General features: G+C 36.7%; 1 protein-coding gene across 2 annotated transcripts in view; it reads left to right on the forward strand.

Moving 5' to 3' along the window:
• Window positions 1–20,801, forward strand: part of MIPEP (mitochondrial intermediate peptidase) — a 65,608-nt gene extending 44,807 nt beyond the window's left edge. For both annotated transcript variants that reach the window (XM_058018780.1, XM_058018781.1), the window contains exons 17-19: window positions 12,774–12,895; window positions 13,705–13,778; window positions 20,557–20,801. In XM_058018780.1, coding sequence (XP_057874763.1) covers window positions 12,774–12,895; window positions 13,705–13,778; window positions 20,557–20,651 — 291 coding nt within the window. In that variant the 3' untranslated portion in view covers window positions 20,652–20,801. The remainder of the gene's footprint in view (window positions 1–12,773; window positions 12,896–13,704; window positions 13,779–20,556) is intronic.
• The last annotated feature ends 809 nt before the right edge of the window (window positions 20,802–21,610 follow it).

Consider the following 21,610-nt stretch of genomic DNA (forward strand, 5'->3'; position numbering starts at 1 on the left):
TGTCTTGCTGTCCTTCACTGTTCCTCCTTCTAAACTTGAGACACGTTCACATGTTTAATTTGTAGTCCAGATAAAAAAAAATAAAAGCCTTGAAGTAAGGGTTGAAGTTTTTAAGTGAAGAGTATATTTCTTCCTTTCATTTGATTTCAGAGCTAGACATTGAAATTCAGTAGTAGGGACGAGGTGGTATTTTTTGTCTGTTATTTGGCTAGGCACTTGCAGAGCTGGCAGAGAAAACAAAGTGTTTTGATTATTTGAATTTAGCTGTTCTCTATACCTTTAGATTCCATTATGTATTGTTAAGTCAGGCTTCTACGTCTTAAGTTAGTGGTGTTGGATAAGAGAATTTCTTCCTTAGTGAAGATCTTCACTGCATTAATGTGGTTTTTCTGTAGCAGCATTGTCTGTCAGGGCTGCAAGCATCCATTAGCTGCAAGCATCCATTATTATCTCTTCCTGATGAACCATAATCCACTGCTCTTGACAGGCATGTAAACGCAGTATATATCCTGTGAATGTACTTGGTTGGGCTTCAGTCTTATTGTGCAGACTTATTTCCTGGAGTAGAGGCACAGCATGTGTCTTCTGTCATTCTCAGGCACAGCTCAGATAATAGGACAATTTGCACGTGTCTTTTTGTTACAATGCTTTTAAAATGAGGCATACAGACTGCACCTAGTAAGTAAAAGCTGCTGCTGCACCTATGGGCTGTACTTGTTTAAGGTAAACCTAAGCGTCATGTGTTACATGCTAACAGTAGGAAGGATAGTGCAAAAGAAGCCCTGTTGAGAGACAGCAGAAAATAAGTCCTGTTGAAGTCTGTATTTTCCATTCAAACAGATTTTGCAGGCACTGGGGCAGCAGGCATTGCACACAGCCATGTTTGATTTGACTGCTTTGATGCAGACGGGCACAGGAGCTGGTGCCACATGCAAGGCAGAAAGGAAATCAGATGGAAGCACGGAGAAACAGCACCCCACTAGACTTTGTTTGTCTGAATAATGCAAATCTCAATTTCTGGCTGGCCATTGCTTATCTGTTCAAAAGTATACAGGGTTTACTGCTGGCTCCTGGAGGATGAAATTCCACTGGGATTTCATTGTTCTGTTACTGAATCCAGAAGCTGATGATTGCCAGGCAGGGGGCAAGGAAATGTATCTGCCTGTTTTTGTAGAGTCCAGCAGTTTTTGTTGCCAGAGGAGATTAGTGCTACTGAGTTTGGAAAGCGAATAGCAATTTTGCTATTCACTGGATTCTTGAGTCCTTGTGATCCCTTTAAAAAGCAGCCAGTCTTCTTTTTGATTCTTAGGTAAGCAAGATAAACATACTAGTAATGACCATATATTTTCCAGCCATTCCTTCCTGACTGTACATTTTGTCAAAATCTGTGCACTGTGGGGAATTCAGTACTCTGCTTTTGCTCCAAACTTTTGTTCAAATCATAGCTTATTTCTTATCTCTTGTGAAGTCAGTTTTCATTAATTATGGCCTGCCTTGCAGTTGATGATACTGTCTGCTTTTAGAGTGTCTCCCATGGTCTCTTCTACATTTGTCCACAGGATGCCCAGAGAGGCTTTTGAAAATGTATCGGGTGACCCTTTGATCAATCTGAGACATGATCAAAGTTTCTCCTCATAATCTGTTGCTTAGTCCACTCATGTTCCCCAAGTTCAGACTTGAAAAGTACTTTCCTTTGAGACAGTTATCAAAACTTAATGATATGCCATTGCTAGTCCTTCGCCAAGCATAATAATTCCTATCTCCTGCTGGGGGCTTGGTTCAATATTGTAAAGAAAATGACACACAGGGTAAACAGACTCTGCAATGATAGTGGAGTTTGCAGCCTCCAGTTACAGGAAGAGCTCTCAATAATGAAGTAGTAGTACAATAAACACCACCTGCCCAGATCATCATACCTGTATTTTCTTTGTGAAGTAGTTTGAGTTATTAATTCTTATTTTCAGAAAATTATGGACTCAATATATTAATTGTCTGTCCCTTGTAGTAACCTTTCCTAATCTGGAATTTTGGTGGGAGATGGTTTGACTGTGACTGTGAGGAAAAATGATTTTGAAGAGTGAGGCACAAGGAATCTGGGTTCCTTTTTAGATGACTGCCAAATAGTCCCTTTTGCATTTTTCAAAATTACATGGTCTTCTGGTAGGCTTTTTTTCCAGAAGCAGCTGAATTTCTTGTGTGGTACTTGAATACAAGGTGAGATGCTGGAATTTAACTACACACATCATTATAATTACTTTTGATAGGAGGCAACATGTTGGTATGCAGGGTGCCTTTGATATTTTTTGGAACACTGAATAATTTGCTATATATGCCTTTTTGTTTTAACTTATTAAAAATACAGATTACTTCAGAAGGTACTTTACTGGTACCTTAAGGTGTGCATCAGGTTACAGGTTTAATTATGGCTATATAGTTTTGTCCAGAGTGTAAGTTTCTTTGGCAGCATGGCCTATGGTTACTAGTGTTTGGAAAGACCAAAACACCTGTGAGACCAAAAGTGTTAGCCAGCCAAGTTTGCCAGCAGAAGACAAGGCAGGTATTGTGAGAGATACCCTAGAGCAAAGATGTGTATGAAAATGGTGTATCACCAGTGTGGTTGTTAGTCTGTCTTCTTCCTGCAGCTGGGAGGACTCTGCCCAGACAGGGATCCTGACCATGGAAGGCTCCACCTAGGTCCTTGTCTTAACTTGCTGTGGTTGTGTCTGTCATGTTCCTGACAAAGGAAATCAATGGATGAGATGCAAGCTAACATTTGGAGTGCTTGCTCAGGGAGGCTGTCAGGCACTATGGGAAGATGTGGCTTGCCATGGGAGCTGAAAACACAAGTTCTTCATTAACAGGGAACATGCAGAGGCATGGGTGTTTGGTCAGCTGAGGAGGAGTTGATGTCAATAGGCAGAACTGGCTTCTCTACAGAGAGAAAATAGTTTTTGCATCACACATGATTGCCGTGAGCCAAAGCCTCCTGTTCTGTTGTTGTTGAAGAAAATCTGTGTGCAAGAGAGTGTAGTTTTAACAGGCTTATTCCTCAGCCTACTGAGGGCTGGCTGGCAGTTTGAGTGAAGTATCTTATTACAGAATTTGCCATCTGTGTTCTTGTGGCATCTGTTGTCTTAGGATTTCTTGTTAGGTTTTTGGAGTGACTACTAATGTGCAGTTATATATAACTCTGTTTTTGTATAAAATTTCATGTGAATATCAGTAATGCATATAAAAAGAATAAATAGTCAGACTGAGCAAGCAATGAGGCAGCTGGCTTAAAGTAAATAAGAGATAACCTTTAACCTCTGATGGTAAAAGTGGTTTTGAATTCTAAAACTTAACTCAAGTGGTGAACATAAATCTTAAAATTATTGGTAAGGAAGGCTAAGTAGTGGCCACCTATTAAATTTTAAACTGCAATTTCACTTCATATTTATTCTGTCTAGAACCTTCCAAAATTCATTTTATATTTTTTAGGCTAAACTATGATGTAACCTTAGAACCTAAGGAAAACTGAAAGCCAGATTAAAGAAAACGTCAAAAACCAGTTACAAGGTAGAGTGGGTGCTATTGGCAAAGAGCTTTTAAAAAATTCTGGGTGGCAGATGAGAGAGTAAAATTTATGGTGCTAATCAATAAGATGCTAAAAAGAACTCAGTGGGAGAAAACTGACTGTCTGAGAAAGGGAGGTTATTGGAAAAGTAAAAGCCAATAAAAGTGTGAAAAACAGAATACAGGATAAGTTCTAACAAACCAGAAGTAAAACTGTGGAAGTTTCAAGCAGCTTAGAAACCAAACCCAGCAATAATAATTAAAAACAATGCATCAAAAAGAGGAAGGCTGCCAGATATTTGCTGGAACTGGAACATAGCTAAGTATGATGATTCAAAAGACATTATGTAGTTATCCAAGAGACTGAACCAAGGATACAAACCATCCTGATGCAAAAAAGATTTGGCAGTAAAGGACCAAGCCCTGTAAAACTTTATTAAGATAATAGAAAGTAGAAATCATTGTACGACTAGAGATAATTAATAAAAGAATGCAAGAATTCAGAACAAAAAAGGCTAGAAAGGCTGAGTTGAGATTTGCAAGTAGAGAAGGTAATAGAATTCCATAATTACTCAAGAAACAAGAGGAGAGTGGGAGAAAGAACAACAGTAAATGTCAGAGAAAGCAGTGATATTCTGTTCTGCCTCAATATTTTTTGAACAATAAGTGAATTTTGATTAGGTAAGTAATACATGCAGGTTTTGAGATGGATTAAAACAGTAGTGAGATTACAGAATAAAATAGAATAACTAGATTAGATGTAGTCAGATTTTCAGAATATTTAAGCTTGTCAGAACAGTCAGTGACTTGGAGGAATTATCACTCTCAAACTCATGAAAAAGTAGTAGTGTTATTATAACTGCTCTTATGAAGGGAGAAGAACTTGGGAACTGTAGACTAATTGTTCAGATTTTGTCACTCAACAAGTAATTGCAGCAATTATTAAGCAGCTTGTAAGTACCTTGAGAACAGTCAAGTGAGCAAAATAACTCCAGTTTTGTTAAGAACTGCCTCAGATAGAAAAATCCACTTTCTCCCTAAGACATTGATTGATCTTGGAAACAGGATGTAAGTAATTGATAGCATAACTCTATGCTTAACAAGCTTTCTAACACTTGCAAGTCATAATGGCACTACCAAGCTGTAGATTTGTTGCTGAGTCAACACACAGAAAACATGCTGAAAAGCAGGTGGAAGCTTAGTTTCAGACAGGGACATTTTAAGTGGACATCACCAGGAATCTGTCCAGATTGGAAACAGGAACTACGGGGAAAGTTAAGGAAATCCAGTATTGGGCTAGCAAAGAGAAATTTATATGGGCATACGTGAATGGTATTGAAAATCTTTATGAAAAAAAATTTGGAATTGAGGCCGTGATTATTTGTTTCTTATTAATGAGAAAATAGTAGGAGAAGAAAAATTATGTAATTTATAGCAAGTGTGACTATGGGTAGTATCTAATCTTTTAAAGTATTGTTAATTTTTTTTGCTCATTTGTTGAAGAGGGAAGCAGACACCCAGTATGTCTCACAGTTTTAGAGAAACCACTGTTGCAGATCACAGAGACATAAGTTTCATAGTAAAGCCAGAGAGCCTTCATAGTGGATGGCTTTTCTGCTTCTCCCTCTGCAGTTACTTGAAAAAGGTAGTGATGTTGCTCATATTGCACTTTTTTGAGTTTTGAAGAGGGACGAAGTCATATGTTATTACTCAACCCCTTGAAGTTTGTGTAACCCCTTCAAGGTAATTTTTTACCTTGCCATGTTGGAAACTAAAGTTGTTTATACAGAGTGCAAGTCCCTGGATTAGTTTTCATATGAGCCTTTTTAAAAGTATACTGTAAAATCAAATTGAAGAGTCTGGGTCTGAGGAAAAGATTAATAAAGGAGTGCACAGTGAACTCTGGGGAAGTGATAGTTCTATAAATAATTAATAGCTAAAAGCCATTTCAAGAAGATTGGTGCCCTGCTGAGGTCAGTATTAAAGTAGATGCTGAGACTTTCAAAAGCTCTTAAAGTCACCTTTCAAGGTTTGTTTAGGTTTCTGTCTTTGTGGAGTTGAGTTCATTTTATGATAAAGAAAATGCTGATAGCAAATACTCTGAAGATTTGTTTTCCAGTGGTTATATGACACTATTCACTGGGCAACTATCTACAGCAGTAGAGTGTTTACAGATATCATAAGATATGAAGCACTTTTAAGGAAATTCTTTTTCCAAGTGTTAGCCCCATGAAACTCAAACATACTTTAGTGATAGCATTTGCCATATTTACCATGTGGGAGACCATTTTAAGAAGCAGTGCAAGAAGCAGTTGCATACATCTCCTGTTAAAATTCTGAATATATTTAGATGTATTGTACATATATATGAAAGCACAGATAGCTTCATCTAGTTTGATATAGTTCTGTTTTCATGGCTCACATGTTCTTTTTCCCCCCTGAGATTGCATTACTGGAGCTATATTTGACAGTGATATATACAGCTGAATACCTCATTGCCATAAACACAGCCTAGAGAGTCTGAAGTGAAATTCTCTTCAAGTGCTGTGGGGGACTATCTTTTCTATGAAAAGTCAAACCAGAAAAGAACAAGACAGAGGAACTATTAGCACCCTTGCTTCACAGGAGGTGGCTGAGATGAGATGAATGTAATTCCTTTAAATTCACACTGCACTTGTGGCAGATTAAGGATTAGAGTCGTGATCCCTTCAATCCATTGCTAAAATTACTTTAGTAAAAGATAGTAAATAAACAGTAAACAGGTAGTGATTTCATCTTCCAGTGTTGGTTCAGATACTTTACTTGATTAAGTTGTACTTGCAAATACATTTTGCAGTTACCATGTTGCTTAAGGTATTTCTTGGTTTTGTAAGGGCTTATTTTAAGCAGTGTTCATGATGTTTATTTTAAAATAATAGGTCAATACTTAAAATTAGGTTTAATTGGAAAAGTAGTGTAAAAAATTTGGGCTTCAGTGCAGGTCTGTATGCGAAGTAAACAGTGATCTGATTCTGTGTATCTCAGGCTTATGAATTTAAAGCTTAGGCAATTAGTAATAGAAATTACTAACTATAATTGAAGAGGGGGTTATTGCATGTGTATGTATATCTGTGTAGAATTGCATGGTAAGACATGAAAGATTTGTTTGAGAATCGTACGTTTGCAAATTTCTTATATTTTAATTGAAAGACTAGCTGTAATTTTTACAAGTAACACTGTCTCTTAACTTGTCCAAATAAGATCGGTTAAAGGATACAATAAAGAATCAATTTTCATATCTCCGTGTCCTTTAAAGATTTGAAGCAATGCAAATCAGATGTACAGATTTTTGATGTCAGTATTCTTTATTATGATCTCCTTCCCTCAGTCCATTTCTGGGGAGAAGAGGGTATAGAGTAAATAGTTCTAAATGATTTTGCTGTAAGCAGCTCAAATTCATGAATAGTTTATAAGTAAAAATGAAATATTTTTCTTTAAGCAATTCAAAGACCATATGGTACATATCTAGAATCACCTAAGTGGTTAATTGAATGTTAAATTCCTTTCCTCTTCCTTAGTGTAAACAACTGCAAAAATATTTACATTTCCTCCCTTGCTAGATTTATTTATCATTTTATAATAAAAACACAGAAGTGTTATAAATTGAAGACTTAATCTCTTGCTTGACTCACTTTCTGAAATGTCAGCGGTGTCTCTGGTTTGGTTTACTTTGTGTTCTCTCCATTCCTAACACAGAAATGCAGAGCACTGGAAAACTGAAGAGTAATGATATTAGGCGAGTTAGAGATGCAGCATGAGATGAGGTTTCTTGAAATTAGTTTTCTGTTATTCTAAGCAAGATTAGAAACTTCAGGAAAGAAAGTGGTTCTTTATTGCATTTAATTATTATTGTGAAACTCCAGAAGAATGATGATGTAATTCTGTAAAACTTAGAGGGGTTGAGGTCAAAAATCCAGAATGTAAGTTGACCATGCAAGCTGCTGCTTACCTATGGAGAGAGTTGTTTCTGCAATCAGGGCATGCTACAGCTTTTCTCCAAAGGTGGCACAAACAGTTTGCAAACTCTGCACTCTGATACTCATCAACCATTTCAAAGCACTGGCCAAAGTGTGCTTGTCTGCGTGGCAGAGCAGCATTGTCCTGGATTTCTGCTGGCACTGGTAAGCCTCAGCCTCAGCAGAGGGAAGTGGCCTGTGCTGATTCCCGTGCTGTCTGCCCTTCTCTCCTGGCTCCAAGGAACCAGAGCCTGCAGCTTCTCCTTGAACTCCCAGAGTTATCCACCCCTGCTGATAGCTAAATTCAAGGGCATTAGGAACAACAGTGTCACCTGAGTGCCAGACACAAGGGCTTCTCCGCCCAGTAGCCCCTGAAGGAGATAAATTGGCTGCTCCTTTGTTGGGTTTCTTGCCGGAATAAAATTTTAATTAAGGAGGGGGAGGGTACCAGATATCATCTCCATCAAATACTGTTCTTCACGGAAACAATTCAACAACTTTCTCATTGATGTAATTACTGTAGCACACTTTTTGTAATTAGAAGTCTTAAATGACATGAGTACTTCCCTTAATTTAGTATTGAGACTTTTCAGGTTCTCACTTGTGTTTTTTGTCTTGAGATGCAAAGCAAAATGGACATAAATGTACTTTAAAGTACCTGAAGCAGAAACTGTTGGAAGAATGTTTTGAAAAGTCCAAGCAATAGTCAAGAATTTCTGTAGGATTTCTTTTCAGAAGGTGAAGTAGGATTTTGTAGAACTGATTTATGATGAAATTACTGGAACCTTCCAGAACCATGTTTAGCCAGTCAAGCAAAAGCTAGCTTAGTATATATTAAGATGCCTACAGATTTTCTTTCAATTTTGTCTTTTTACCATCACATATAAATTTTTGTATCAGATTATTTTTGTGACAATATTAACAGTTCTAAATTTAAAATTCAAATAATTGAATCCTAAAGTAATGTAACCTTTAAAATAGTTTGGTTTAACTGATCCTACCATATTGTTAAAATGAACAAAGGGGCTTAACTTTTGAAGATGGAAAGTGTAGTAAATTATTCAGATTCCTCCTAAAGCAGTAATTCTATCCTCTCAAAAGATAACAGGATAGATATTTCTGTCCTCTACTACAAGGGAGGCCTATGTGACTAGTTTGGGCAAGACACATATAGTTTAGGTAGCTAGAGTGAAATGAACTGAATCTTACCCTAAGAATGAATTCTACAAGGACTTTAAAAAAACTCCTGATAAGGTGTGAGAATACAAAGTATCAGTGAGGTATTTTTGTATTCACATGATGGGGTGGAAAGCCATTGCACATGGAATTTTGGAAATGCTTCAGACATGGTTATAAGAAAAGATTGATAATGTTGGTGGAAAAAAAGTCTGTTTAATAACAGCAGTGGATCAGTCACACACCTTTATTGCAGTCTGTTGTGCTGAATAAAAAGCAGGCATGAACATGACCTGTGGATGGCATATTATCATAACCCATGGGCTATGCTGTAAAATGCACTGTTTTATAAACTCCTGGAATGGGTTCATGGAACTTTTTGAAGTAAGCAATTACCCAGAGTCTTCATTAACTTTCTAGCTGCTTACCAAAAATATAACATTTAATAAGGAGACTGCCCTAGTTCTGCATGTCTAGCCTTTACCCTATCCAAAAGAGAATTTGATGTCTTTTTTTTTTTAATGAAGAAATATCTCCTTGACAAGAAATCAAGTCATCTTATAGCTGAATTTATTACCAATGGAGAAATGGAGTTTTATGCTACAAGATCAATCATTTAGTTTTAAATATTTGTGATAATCTCTTAAAATGTCTCTCTTTTTTGTGAGAAATATTTTAAAATGTTATTTGTGATAATCACCCCAGTAATGGGGGGTGTCTTTTTATTAATCATAGAACTTTTTAATGGAGCAGTAGCCTATATATTCTTGTGGTTTTTGAACATGTTATTGCCTAGGTCATAATCTCTCCTCTGTATGAAGTAGGAGGAGAGGAAGAAGGTTTTTATGTGGGCAGGTAGCTTCTTGTGAATTAGGGTAGAGGATGGGGTTTTATTGTTTAAATATATTTTTATAGGTAGCTAAGTCCAGTCTTGAAAAGTTAATTATTAGGACAGAATAGAATCAGAAAATGTACTTGAATAATGTAATGGTTTCTGGGTAATATTGAACATTGGGAGTTCCTGATCAGGAACTTAGTGTGAGGACTTGGACAAAAGTAGTGACAGGAAATGATGAAATGCTAGAGTTATTCATGCTCTAGAGTTGGGATAATCTGTACTGATTAAAAAAAAATTAATTACAGGCTTCAAATTTCAGTAGGGAATAGCGCTGTTTGTTATTGGTTTTCCTTTACTGCTGTTTGCAGTGGGAAAACAATCTTAGTTTCAGTTTGACTCACCCTCCATTTCTGTTTCGTGTTTTAGATACTGTTCTGTTCCGAAATAAATTTTTGAAATTTCCACTTCATCATATTTGTAAGCCTCCCCAGATGCAGATAAGGAGATGAGCAGTGTCATTCCTTGGTCTTTCTGTAGTTTCCTTTTTCCTTATGAAAGGAAACAATGTGACATTGGTTAGTAAAGCCCAGCAAAGACAAAGTGAAACAAAATTGAGCAGAGTGTACTGAGGCCATTTTAGGTGCAGATTTTGAAATCAAGCTTTTGGTCTTGGACAGATTGCTGAGAAGTTGTTCTTTCCTCCTTGCTTAATTGTGATACAGAGTTTCAACAAACCCAATAAATTGAGCAGTTGATCAACCTGGAAGTGCAGATGAGCTGATTTAGATGCAGACCATTAAATGCCAAGAGATTTGAGGAAACAGTATAATCTGAGGTTTCAAGTAAGACATACTGTCTTAGTTAGAGCTTATATGATCATCAAAGTAATTCCTTTCTGATGGGAGAGGTAGAAATATCCTTCAGTATGCCAAACACCTGGAAATTATTTTTGTTTGTAGCCTAAAAACCATTTCTGAGTATGTGAAACCAATTTGTCAGTAAAGTTTTCCACATTCCAGAGAGAGAGAGTAGAAACTTCTAATCATAACTTTTAAAACATTATAAAAGAAACTGACATGTTTTCCTGCTCAGTCTTCTAAAAATGTAGCCTCTCCGCTCTGTTTCAAAATGTGCTTTTAGTTTAATGATTATGGTTGTAATTAAGGGACTAGTTAGAAAAACTCTAGCTATAAAGTATAAACATATACCAAACCAAATACCTTTCAAAGGCAACCAAAATACCTTTCAAAGCAAAGTGGAGACTCTGTGTCTGAGCTCGATGTTGTAATACACTTGCATTACAGTGAGATTCAGTACAGTGCTTTACCTTAAAGAGAAAAAAAGTCAATAATTTTAAAGAATTTGCACCATGCATCAAGACCCATAGGAAAATTGAAGACTTTTTTCATCTCATTTAACCTTGCTACTCCTACTTTGGTTGTGTAGGTCACCAGTACAGGATCGATTGCTCACCCATGGCAAATTCCGTTTGTTTTGGGCGCCTGTCTTAGGGTGGAGTAACCGTCTTGTAAAAAGTAGCTTTTGAATGGTTGAGCTACAGCTGACTTTGAGAACTTTATTTGTAGCTGTTGCTCAGAGAAGGTCGTGTAGCTAGCAACTTATTTCTCATCAGCTGTTGGAAGTAATTTAGATTATTAAGCACTGTTTGTTCTCTTTTCTTTTAAGGAAAAAAGACTAAATAAAAGCCAAATACTTACTTTGTTCCACCCTTTCAGTTGGTCTTTTTTTTTTAGAATAGACATACATCTTTTGGGGTAATAGAGAGTAAGATAATAATCAGGAATTTCTTGAATAAAGAAGCATAGTTTATTTCAGCTGTAAAAAAAAAGGAATTTATTAATTACAGTGTGCTAAAGAATCACAAAGACAAATAGTTTTGGAAAATTACTTATGTCCTTTCACTTTTTTATTTGGCTTCATCAGAATTTCAGCCATTAACTGTAGATAAGAACAAGTATCTGAGAACCCATGGACTTAAATTTAAAACATCTGTTATGCTACATTATTGTTTATCTTTTAGTTCCTCTTTGAAACTCTGTTTTTTATAGTACCTGCAAAAATCTTGACAACAGACATATCACAAAAATGATAAGAGTTTTGACTTTGGATAGGAAGGCAAAGAAGATAGGGCACTTGTTTTCTCTTTGGAGTTTCCTCAGAACCAAAGGGCAGAGGAAGTTTCATACTCCTTCCTTTCTACAGTCATCCATTCTCATTTCAATCTGTTGGGAAACAGCATTTCAGGTTGGAACTACTTGCTTAACACATCACACTGGAGAGGTGATGAAATCTTCATCCCTGGAGACTTTAGACAGGGCCCTGAGAAATCTCTCCAAAGCTGGCTTTGCTTTGAGTGAGGGTTGGACCAGATGACTTTTGGAGGTCTGTCACAGTTTAAATTATTCTGTTGCAGTCAGAAAAAAGTATTTTGATTTCTGTGAAGATAAGGCTGATAGTTCTGATTTTCTTTGCAAAGAAAACATAAGGAAACAGTCAACACTAAAAAGCATTAAAAAAAAGTCTATCATCACTTGAATGAGTCACTATGTGAAGTAACAATCCATAAATGAATAGCAATATAATTGTGGATTATAATCTGCTGTATATACACACATTTAAAAATGTGCAGACAAGTCTGTGAATTATGGCATTGCATGTGGATGGAATTTGTGTACTTCGAAGATGGCTGCCACATGGAAAGCTGTATTTTTTTATAGCATTAAACACTAATCACTATTACCATTTTGTTTCTGACAAAAATTATAAGTTGAACTTTTCTGAATGTGACACTGCACATACCCACATGGAAAATTATAAAATACTGTGTTACTTGTAACAAGGTAATTGTGGGCTTTGTTCAAGACCAGTAGAACTACACAGCTATTATCAGATACGAGTGATTTATTTTACTGCTTTATTTTCTACCCTTCTGATCCTGTTTATATATGGTTTCAATCCTGATGATCAGCCTATTGCATGCACACCATTTAGATTGAAAAATGCTTCTTCTGATAAAGTATTGTTCATTCTGGGATTTATTTCTGGTGGCTTTTTTTTTCTTTCTTTTTTTTTTCTTTTTTGTTTGTCATTAGTAGGATCAGATTTCTTCCATCATACATAAGGAAATGTTGAACAACAAAAAGAATTTAAAAGATTACATGGGGTTTGGGTTCTTTTTCATTTTACAGGCCTGGCAGCTGAGATTCAGTCACCTTGTGGGCTACGGTGCCAAATACTACTCCTACCTCATGTCCAGGGCTGTTGCCTCTATGGTGTGGAAACAGTGCTTTGCTCAGAACCCATTTGACAGGTAAAAACACAGAAATGTTAAATAGAATGAAATGCTAGTTGCTTCTGGAAAACGTGAAACAAATTAGGTGGTGGGCTTTTCGGACGCAAATTAGTTGTTAATGTTTTTTCTTGATTTTAACATACTACAAAGCAGGAAATAACCACAGAAATATGTATATATATATATATACACACACAAATATACGCGCGTGTGTGTGTATATATATACTTTGGACATGTTCATTGGTGCAAAAAAAAATGTGTCAATGTTTTGAAATACAGGTGTGTCAGTGGGGAGACACTGAAATCCTTATTTAGATCTAATTAGAGAGCTTGAAATTCATAGATGCCTAATAACTTGTAATTTTCTATTGAAATCAAAGCAACTGTGGGTATTAAACAAGCTTCATGTCACCAACATCAAAGCTCAGTGGAGCTTTCCTACTCATTTTGCTTTGTGAAATTAAGAAAGCAAATTGTGAGGTCACAAATTGTAAGCATTCTTATACCTGTGCTGAATGTTCAGGACATAGTAACAGAGCAACTTTTCCCTTGGGCACAATGAAGCCTGAAATGCTCTTCACAAATTAACTTCTATAGGCACCAACACACACTCCTATACATAAAATTTTTCTAGTTCAGTTCCTCATAATGGAATTTTAAATGTAATTTGAATTTGAGGAGCTAATGTGGCACCAGCCATTGTTTCAGGGTAGAAAATTTCATTTGGTCTCTGTCTGTGAGGTCTGTAGAGATCCTAGAAGCAAACCTGAGTGAAGGCTGGACAGGTTGTGTTTGCAGATGGCTCTAACACCTGTGTTTCTCCAGGGCAATGGGGGAGCGCTATCGTAGGGAGATGCTGGCACACGGCGGTGGAAAGGAGCCCATGCTGATGGTGCAAGGTAGGAAATCAGTTATAACTCTCTTATTCCCCTGCAAAAGAAAGGAACTTCCACTTAACTGCATTTCCCAACTTGGTCTTTTTACTTTAATTATGATGTTCACTGGATTTATGAAGGAAAAATTTAAGTGGACTGATCATCACCTTTGTATCATGGTCAGTAGAACTCCTTGTGGTATGTGGAGTACACACAGATAGCTGGGCTGAAGTGTTGGAAAGGTTTTGTGTTATGAGGCTGTCTAAAGAATTCAGAATAAACTTGAAGGAAGACAGATTACATTATTTCTTGGATACAGTAAAGTAGTAACTTTTCCATACATGAAATTCCTAAAATCTCTGGTTATTTTGTATAGGAGAAGTTGAACTTGTTTTGGCCACATCATTTCAGTGTCATCAAAATATCTTTGGCTGTATCAGTACTTCGAGTGTACATTTTCATGAAATGCAGCTCTGACAACTGTAAGAAACACAATTCATTATTCATCTCACTACAATATTTGTGTCTTGAATCTGGAAAATAACTTCTAAAAATCATTCATACCCATAGCAAAAATACTCTGTGTGTTCATACCTTAAAAAATAGTGCCAGAAGAATGAAACAAGTTTGAGAAACTGCTGACTTAGTCTCAAATCTCTGAAATCAAGATAAAGACTTGTCTGTGTAATGTTGCAGAATTCAAACCAAACATTACTTTTGCTGTTCCTAAGGTGAGCACTTGCTAAGTCCTGGCACAGCTTTCAACTTTCTCTGAAATCCTTAGTATTAAGAATGATTATGAATTCACTGGCCTCTGTAAACTCCATTTTAGCAGACTGTAACTTCTGGGAATTTTTTCTACAGATAAGGAAAACAGTGGTAAAATGTCTGTATTTCATCATGAGATTGGCACAGTTTCATGACTAGAACATTTCAGTTCTTTGACCCATTTGTTTATATTTGAGGCCATGACCTCTGCTCTCCTTAGACTCATCATATATTAAGCAACTATATATTCTTTAGGTTGTCTACTTATGTTTCTGATCTACAGGGTTACTTTTAATTCAATATGCCTTCCCAAACTTACTTCTCTTTACTGTTCTTGAAGAGTTTGTGTTTGTAACTTTGAAAAACTGTAGCCCAGAACTGTGGATTAGAATTTGCAAGACAGGAATGTGCATCTTTACAAGCATATCCAATTTTTACATTGAAAGTCATATGGTAGAGAAAGAAAAAAATGTTTTTAAATACCAGATATGCTTATGATCTCTTTCTGGGATATATTCTTTATTTTACTGAACATGGAATTTTCCTGGAATGTCCTGGGAATTAGGTTGAAGTTGCTGGCAGTGTGCTTCTGTGAATCAAGTACTATTTGAATGAAGTTTCAAAATTCATCTGTGGATGGTCTTACAGAAAATCTATGGAAGTAAAACTGGCTCTCTCCCTTGCACGTGATAGGATCCTATGGGAGACCATGTCAAAGGGCTCAGGCTCACTGAGGTCCAAAGGAGGTGACGTGCACTGCTCTCCTCTTTTCTGCCAGACCAGTTATTTCATCGTATCAAGTTACTTAAGCATGACTTGCCTTTGCTGAGTCCATGACTGTTTCTGATTTTTTTGCTGTTTGTAAGTCTGAAAACAGTTTCCAGGATTAGTTGGTCCAGTCCCTTCCTAGGGACTGAGGTGAGACTGACCAGCCTCAGCTCCTTAGGTTCTGCTGCTTGCTCTTCCTGAAGATAGACATGAGTTTTGCTTTCTTCCAGTCTTGTAGTACCTCTCCTGTTTTAATAGATTACTGAGAGTTGCCTAGCAATGCCATCTGCCAGCTCCCTTAGCACTCAGGGTGCATCCTGCTCGGGCCTGTGGGCTTGTTTATGCCCAGTTTTCTTCAGTGTACCATGATCTGATCCTCTTCCATCAAAGATGCACCTTCCTTGCTTCAGATTATCTCCCTGGCCACTTTTGTATTCTGAATTTCACTTTCACACTCTTTATTCAGAAATCCTAACTGATACTCAAGATCATAAAAATAACAAGTGTTCATCAGCAGATTCTTTGTGCCTATCATGATGTTCATTTGTAGACAGTAAAAGTAGTTAAGTAAAAAACTTAACAAACGTGCTTGAGCGACTTCCTGAAGAATGAAATCAGGGTGACTCAGGTGTTCTGACAAGACAATAACTTGGTTGCTGATTTGGGATTATTGGAAGCTAAATAATAGAGCACATCTGATGAAAAAAGTTATATTTGTACTTGATTGGTCTGTATTTCTTACAAAAAATGAGAATTTATGGAGAAAAGTAGGAACAATTCAATTTGTTTAGGTTCAATGAGATTCTGATTTCTCTTGCTGGTTTTTTTTCATTATTGATATTCCAGACTACTTGACTTCCATCTCCTGTTGCTTTCCATCAGTTGCAAAACTGTGCTCCCATAGCAGATAACAAAACATATCTGATTAAAGACAGATTCCACTTTAAAGCTTGTTGATTTTACTCCTCTTCAGAGAAATAGTCAAGAATCTGTGCTCACTAGTACCCTATTTTAAAAAGTTCTTTAGGTTGTTATTTCAGGTGGTTTTTATATGGGCTTGCACATGTCTGGCTTTCGGATGCACATCTGCAGCCTCACCCTTGAAGTGTTTCCATACTTCATTAGGAAGTTAGCCATGTTCATTGGCTGTTTGATAGCAGGTTACTTCACGAGCACATTTCATTAATGCAGCTTCTTTGTTATGATTTTCTTCTCAGAAGCTATCTATTGTTTTTCTTTTGTGTCTGGATATGACCCTAGCTTTTCATCTTTCTCCAACATGATTCCATAGATGTACTGATTAGGAAAGATAAAGGATCTGACCTGTGGAGTTGCTGACAAGGTTCCTGTTTGAACTAGTCTTTAATTAGGAAACACAATATACTTTTTTGTTGTTGTTGTTTGCATTTGATTCTCTTGGTATTTGTTTCCTTTTTAAAAGCCAAAATCGTAGAGGGTTTTTGAGAACTTTTAAAACATTTTCTGAAGAGATCCTTTTTATCTTACCCCATTGATAGTCAATGAAATACAGAAGCAGCTACAAATATGGATATCAGGAGCAATTGAAAATGGGTAGACAATGTTTTGTCCAGGAGGCTTATTTTCTTTTAATTTTTCCTTAGAGAAAAATTATGTTTTAAGAAGAACTTGATTCCTCTGTGATTTTGTGTTGATTACGTGGCTCTTGCAGATTTTCTCCTTCCTAGGATTACATGGCATTAGGGATTCCAAATTCCTTTGAAGTTATATAACCCAGGTATCCCTTCCAGGTCCAGTTGTGTGCTGGTTGCAGGTCTGAACAAGATTCAGGTGTGCACCATTCCTCCCTCTCTCCCTTGGCACTCTCTGGCTGGAAAGAAACCCAGGTGCATAGGCAGAGAGTGAATTGCAGTGTGAAAACTACTGGGTTGGATGTTTTGGGAACTAGGCACATGGAACATATCCTGGAGTGCACTTCTCCTGCAGCCTTGGTGCAGCCACGTTGTCCTTGGGGCTTTTGAAGAAGTCCTTGTGCGAAATGCGTGTGAGATTGCGCTCCTGCTATTTTGTATTACGTGTCAGACAGGCATACTCAGCTCTGAGCCTTCACGGTAACCAAACCAACTGACTGTATAAATAAACACCCATTTGCTCCAATGCTGTTGGAAAATTTGCTTTTCCATGCCTCAGACTGTACTTCATGGAGTAATTGTAATTTGAAGAGGCTGCAAAAATCTTCAGATAATGATTGTATGTCTCATGGAAAGTGTAAGAAATACGCATAAATCCTAGAAGTTGATGTGAATGGCAACATATGTTAGCTCAAACTACATGGACCCAGAATAATTAGTGTTCCAGGGGGGCAGAGGCCAAATTTTGCCACAGGCTTTATTCTTCTCTCAATTTTCAGTGATTGTAGGTTATAGCTAACCATCTCTCAAAAGGGTGTGGTTAACCACAGTGCTGTAATGTGAAAGAAACTTCAAAGCGGTGAAGATAAGCTATGCAGTTGCCTTAGGCTTGGGAGAGACTGAGCTGAAATAGGAGTTGGGCTGAACATATTAAAATACACTCCTAAATTTGAAAACTGCAACCATCAGACCTTGTGGACATCTTACTAAATCATTTAGACTGAAGTGCTGAGTACTAACAATATATCACAGCTGATCTTGCTTTGATATATTTTAATGGGGTTTGAAGAGAGACATGACCACTCTTTATAGCACATCGGGGTAGAGTAAGAGGTTAAAACACAGAAATATAATCATTGCCTGTTTCTTTTGGAACTGTCTTACTCTAAAATCTGTAGTTATTTATTTAATAAGAGCATGATCATTTCATTACAGTAGGAGTTCTTTAGCAATTACCTCAGTTACTCTCTGTCTCTTCTTTGCAAAAGTGAATTCTGTTGGTGTCTGCTTTTGATGTCAGTGTTGGGAAAATAGGAGTGCAACAAACCACTAATGCAAGAAATCTGAAATCTGTTTTTGTTATCAAAAGCTGGATCGGAACTACTGGATCGGAGGTCATTAGACATCACCATTGCCAGAATGATTTTGGAATCTCCTACATATTTAAAGCAAACTTGGTTTTAATAAATAAATACAATTTGTAACAAGTTTTGAGTGATATTTGGTAAGACTGTATTTAGCTGCCCTAAAATATATCCAAGTATACGGTAATTAATTATATTTCTCTTATTAATTTTGTAATATTGAGGGTTGGAATTTTTTTGTTATGATTTGCCGTTTTTATGTAAGAGGGGAAATTAAGTCTCCTTGAAGATAATCCCAGCTTCAGTTTCTTCTCTTCTGCCTATCATTATATTGTTGGCTCTTGGTTTTTTCCAATGTATTGATAATTGGCAGAGTAGTTGTTAGTGTGTCAAAGAATTGGCTGAACATCATCCAGACTGGCTGTTTTTTATAAACAGGAGAGTTTTGTGTAATGGGGCTCGAGGAGTGGTGGTTATGTCTATTATGGCCTTCTTTATGTACCATCTCTGCAGTATTTTAGTAATCTCTCAATCATGGTATCTGGTGGAACAGGAGTGATTGTACATGTTCCAGGGAGCTGCCATCCCTGTCACCTTCTTAATGCACTCTCCTCTTCTGTGAAAACTGCAGGAAAGTATGAGTCTAACTGGAATTTTTCCAAGGCTGCTAGGGAGCAAATATGCATATTCCCCAGCCAGGAACCCGAGAGAGGGAGTCTGCAAGAGGCCACGGCTCTCTGGGGAGCTCAGATCAGTAGCTGGCTATCTGCACACATCTGTTGCTCAGCCCAGCACATAGCAAGCCGTTTTTCATTGTGAACTACAAATAATTCCACTGTGATTTTTCTAACATTAGAGTAGATGACAAGTTTATTAAGTATGTGGAAATATTAATTCTGTTCTCTTTCATTTTGAAAATAGCTTGATGCAAACTTCATTTAACAGCATTTCAGTCAATCTATATATAGTGTGAGATTTGTTTTCCTTTTAGTGCTTGCTATTAATCTGCTGGGCCATGGCAGTTTGTGTTGACACTAGTAACATGTTTTTAAATCAGATTGAAATGGAATTCTGTAAGATCTTAGCAACAAAATTCTTTTTGGTTGCTCACACCAATTTACTTTGATCTGATCTGTTTCCTGATGGGTTTTGAATCATTGTGTTATAGTAAAAGATTATAGTATTTTAGCAGCATGCAATTATAATTTCCACCAAAAGCAAATATTGTTGAGGATGTGAAGGAATATAAATTTATGTTCAGTAGGTACACCGATCAGAAAGGGTAGAACAAGGTTATATTTACATTGGCAGATGCCAGAAAGATAACTTCAAAGAAATACAAAGATTAAATTTTACATTTTTGGCAGTTGTACTGTTGTTTTGGGGTTTTTTTTGTTTTGTTTTGTTTTGTTTTTTTGGTTGGGGCTTTTTTTCTGGTACAAGTTATGCAGTAAATTTTCATGTGTAATCTTGAAAATCTTAATAACAGTGAAAAGACCAACTGTAGGTGATGGTAAGTACAAAGAAACATCTGAAAATAATTTAAAGGATATATTCTCATGCCATCTAAAAATTGGGATTCTGGAGAGGAAGAGGTGAAATTTTTAGTTTCTCTGTTTATAGAATTACCTGACAAAGTACTTGGGCATGATTCTAATTCATGATGCTAATTTTCTTGTTTGTTATCGTGTAGCCAAATGCTATAGCTAACAGATAGAGTAATTTAAATTCTTGAAAAAAGGTAAGTCCTAGTACTGCAAAAAAGCAAAACTAAAACTCGAATATATAAAAAATGCTTTTGTTTATGTTTTGTGCCTTGTAAAAATTTTCAGATATAGCTGTATTTTAAATGGCTAAATTAAATGGTTCTAAGGTGTCTGTAATGCTTTGAGAAAATACATTTTTTTCTGGCTTGGTCAGAACAGAGACTTAGCAGATAAGAATTTATATACCTGCTCAATCACTATTTTATTTCAGTCATTTAGGAACGACTGAGTCTACAGTTACATTGCTTTAAAACAGATATAATTCCCTGCTTAAACAAGTCTTAATGACAAAAATCCGTTAAAAGCCTTGAAATCTGTCAATTCTGTGCAAATGTGTAACAGGTATCTTGAAGAAATTAAATAATCCCTCTACACTCTAATTGCACTTTTTTCTTGACGAAGAAATCTGATAGCTGTTTCTGCTGTATGCGACATTAAAAGATAGTTAGCAGTAAGTGCTGCCACTGACGAAGCTGTCAAGGTCACAGCATCCTGATGAAGAGTGTCTTGTCTTGTTCTTTTGTAGGTATGCTGCAGAAATCCCCTTCAGTTGAAGATTTTGTGGATGCCCTTGTTTCAGACTTAGACCATGACTTTGAAACATTTATCATGGACTCATAACAACAGAACCGAATTCTTTTATGGAAGATTGTGGACGTCTTCATAATTGTGGATAAAATATTGTTGTGACTGGTTTTGCTTTTTGGTGAACAATTTTAGAGTTTGACTGTTCATGTTGGTGGAACGGTAATAAATACTTTCATTGGATCACTTGGTTTCATTTATGAAGATGACTGTTTTCCATTGCATAGGAGTTTAAGCATGGAATTTGGGAGAACAAATCCTCTAGCATGGTCTGTTAGAAAATTTGATCTTGTTGGAAGAGAGTAAATGGGAATTGAACTGATGTTCAGGGTGACTGGAAGGGTTTGAAAGGTCTTTTGGTGCACACATTGATTCACTATTAGGGTTTACCTCTTTGGTGCACACATTGATTCACTATTAGGGTTTACCTCTTGATGTTATGGCCCAGAACTGCTCACACAGGTCTTTCTCACATGCTCATGGATTTTCTTTAACTTTGTTTAACCATATTTTTTGTAGGAGTTCTGCATTGGGAAGAGCAAACTGTGTTTGAAACAAAGGGAAAATTGGAAAGAAAGAAACTAGGAGCTGTATTTGAGATAAGGAAGAGAAGGATGGGAGAAGTAAATCTGTGGTCCTACTGGTCTGTAATGGAAAATTTTAGGTGAGGAGGAAAGAGATATGTTGCAACACATAAGAGAGACAAAGGAGTAAAATAGGTACCCTACAGATTATCTGGTCCCTGCATGTTTGTTCACATGCAGTTTCCTTTTAATGATGAGTAGATGAGTGTGGGGAATTGTTTAAAGTACAAGAGGGTGGGTTTTGGAGGGGAAACAAAATAATTCAGAACAAAAATGTTTTTCCAGGATAGGCTGGAGCAGTTTGGTAGGGTTGTGTATTGTATAGTGGATGATGAACAAAGGGAATGTTATCAGTGGGTTTTTCTTTTTCCCTCTAAGAAAATTATGAAATGGTATTTGAGGATGTTTTGG

The sequence above is a fragment of the Melospiza georgiana genome, chromosome 2 (assembly GCF_028018845.1).
Source record: "Melospiza georgiana isolate bMelGeo1 chromosome 2, bMelGeo1.pri, whole genome shotgun sequence".
In the NCBI taxonomy this organism is placed as follows: domain Eukaryota; kingdom Metazoa; phylum Chordata; class Aves; order Passeriformes; family Passerellidae; genus Melospiza; species Melospiza georgiana.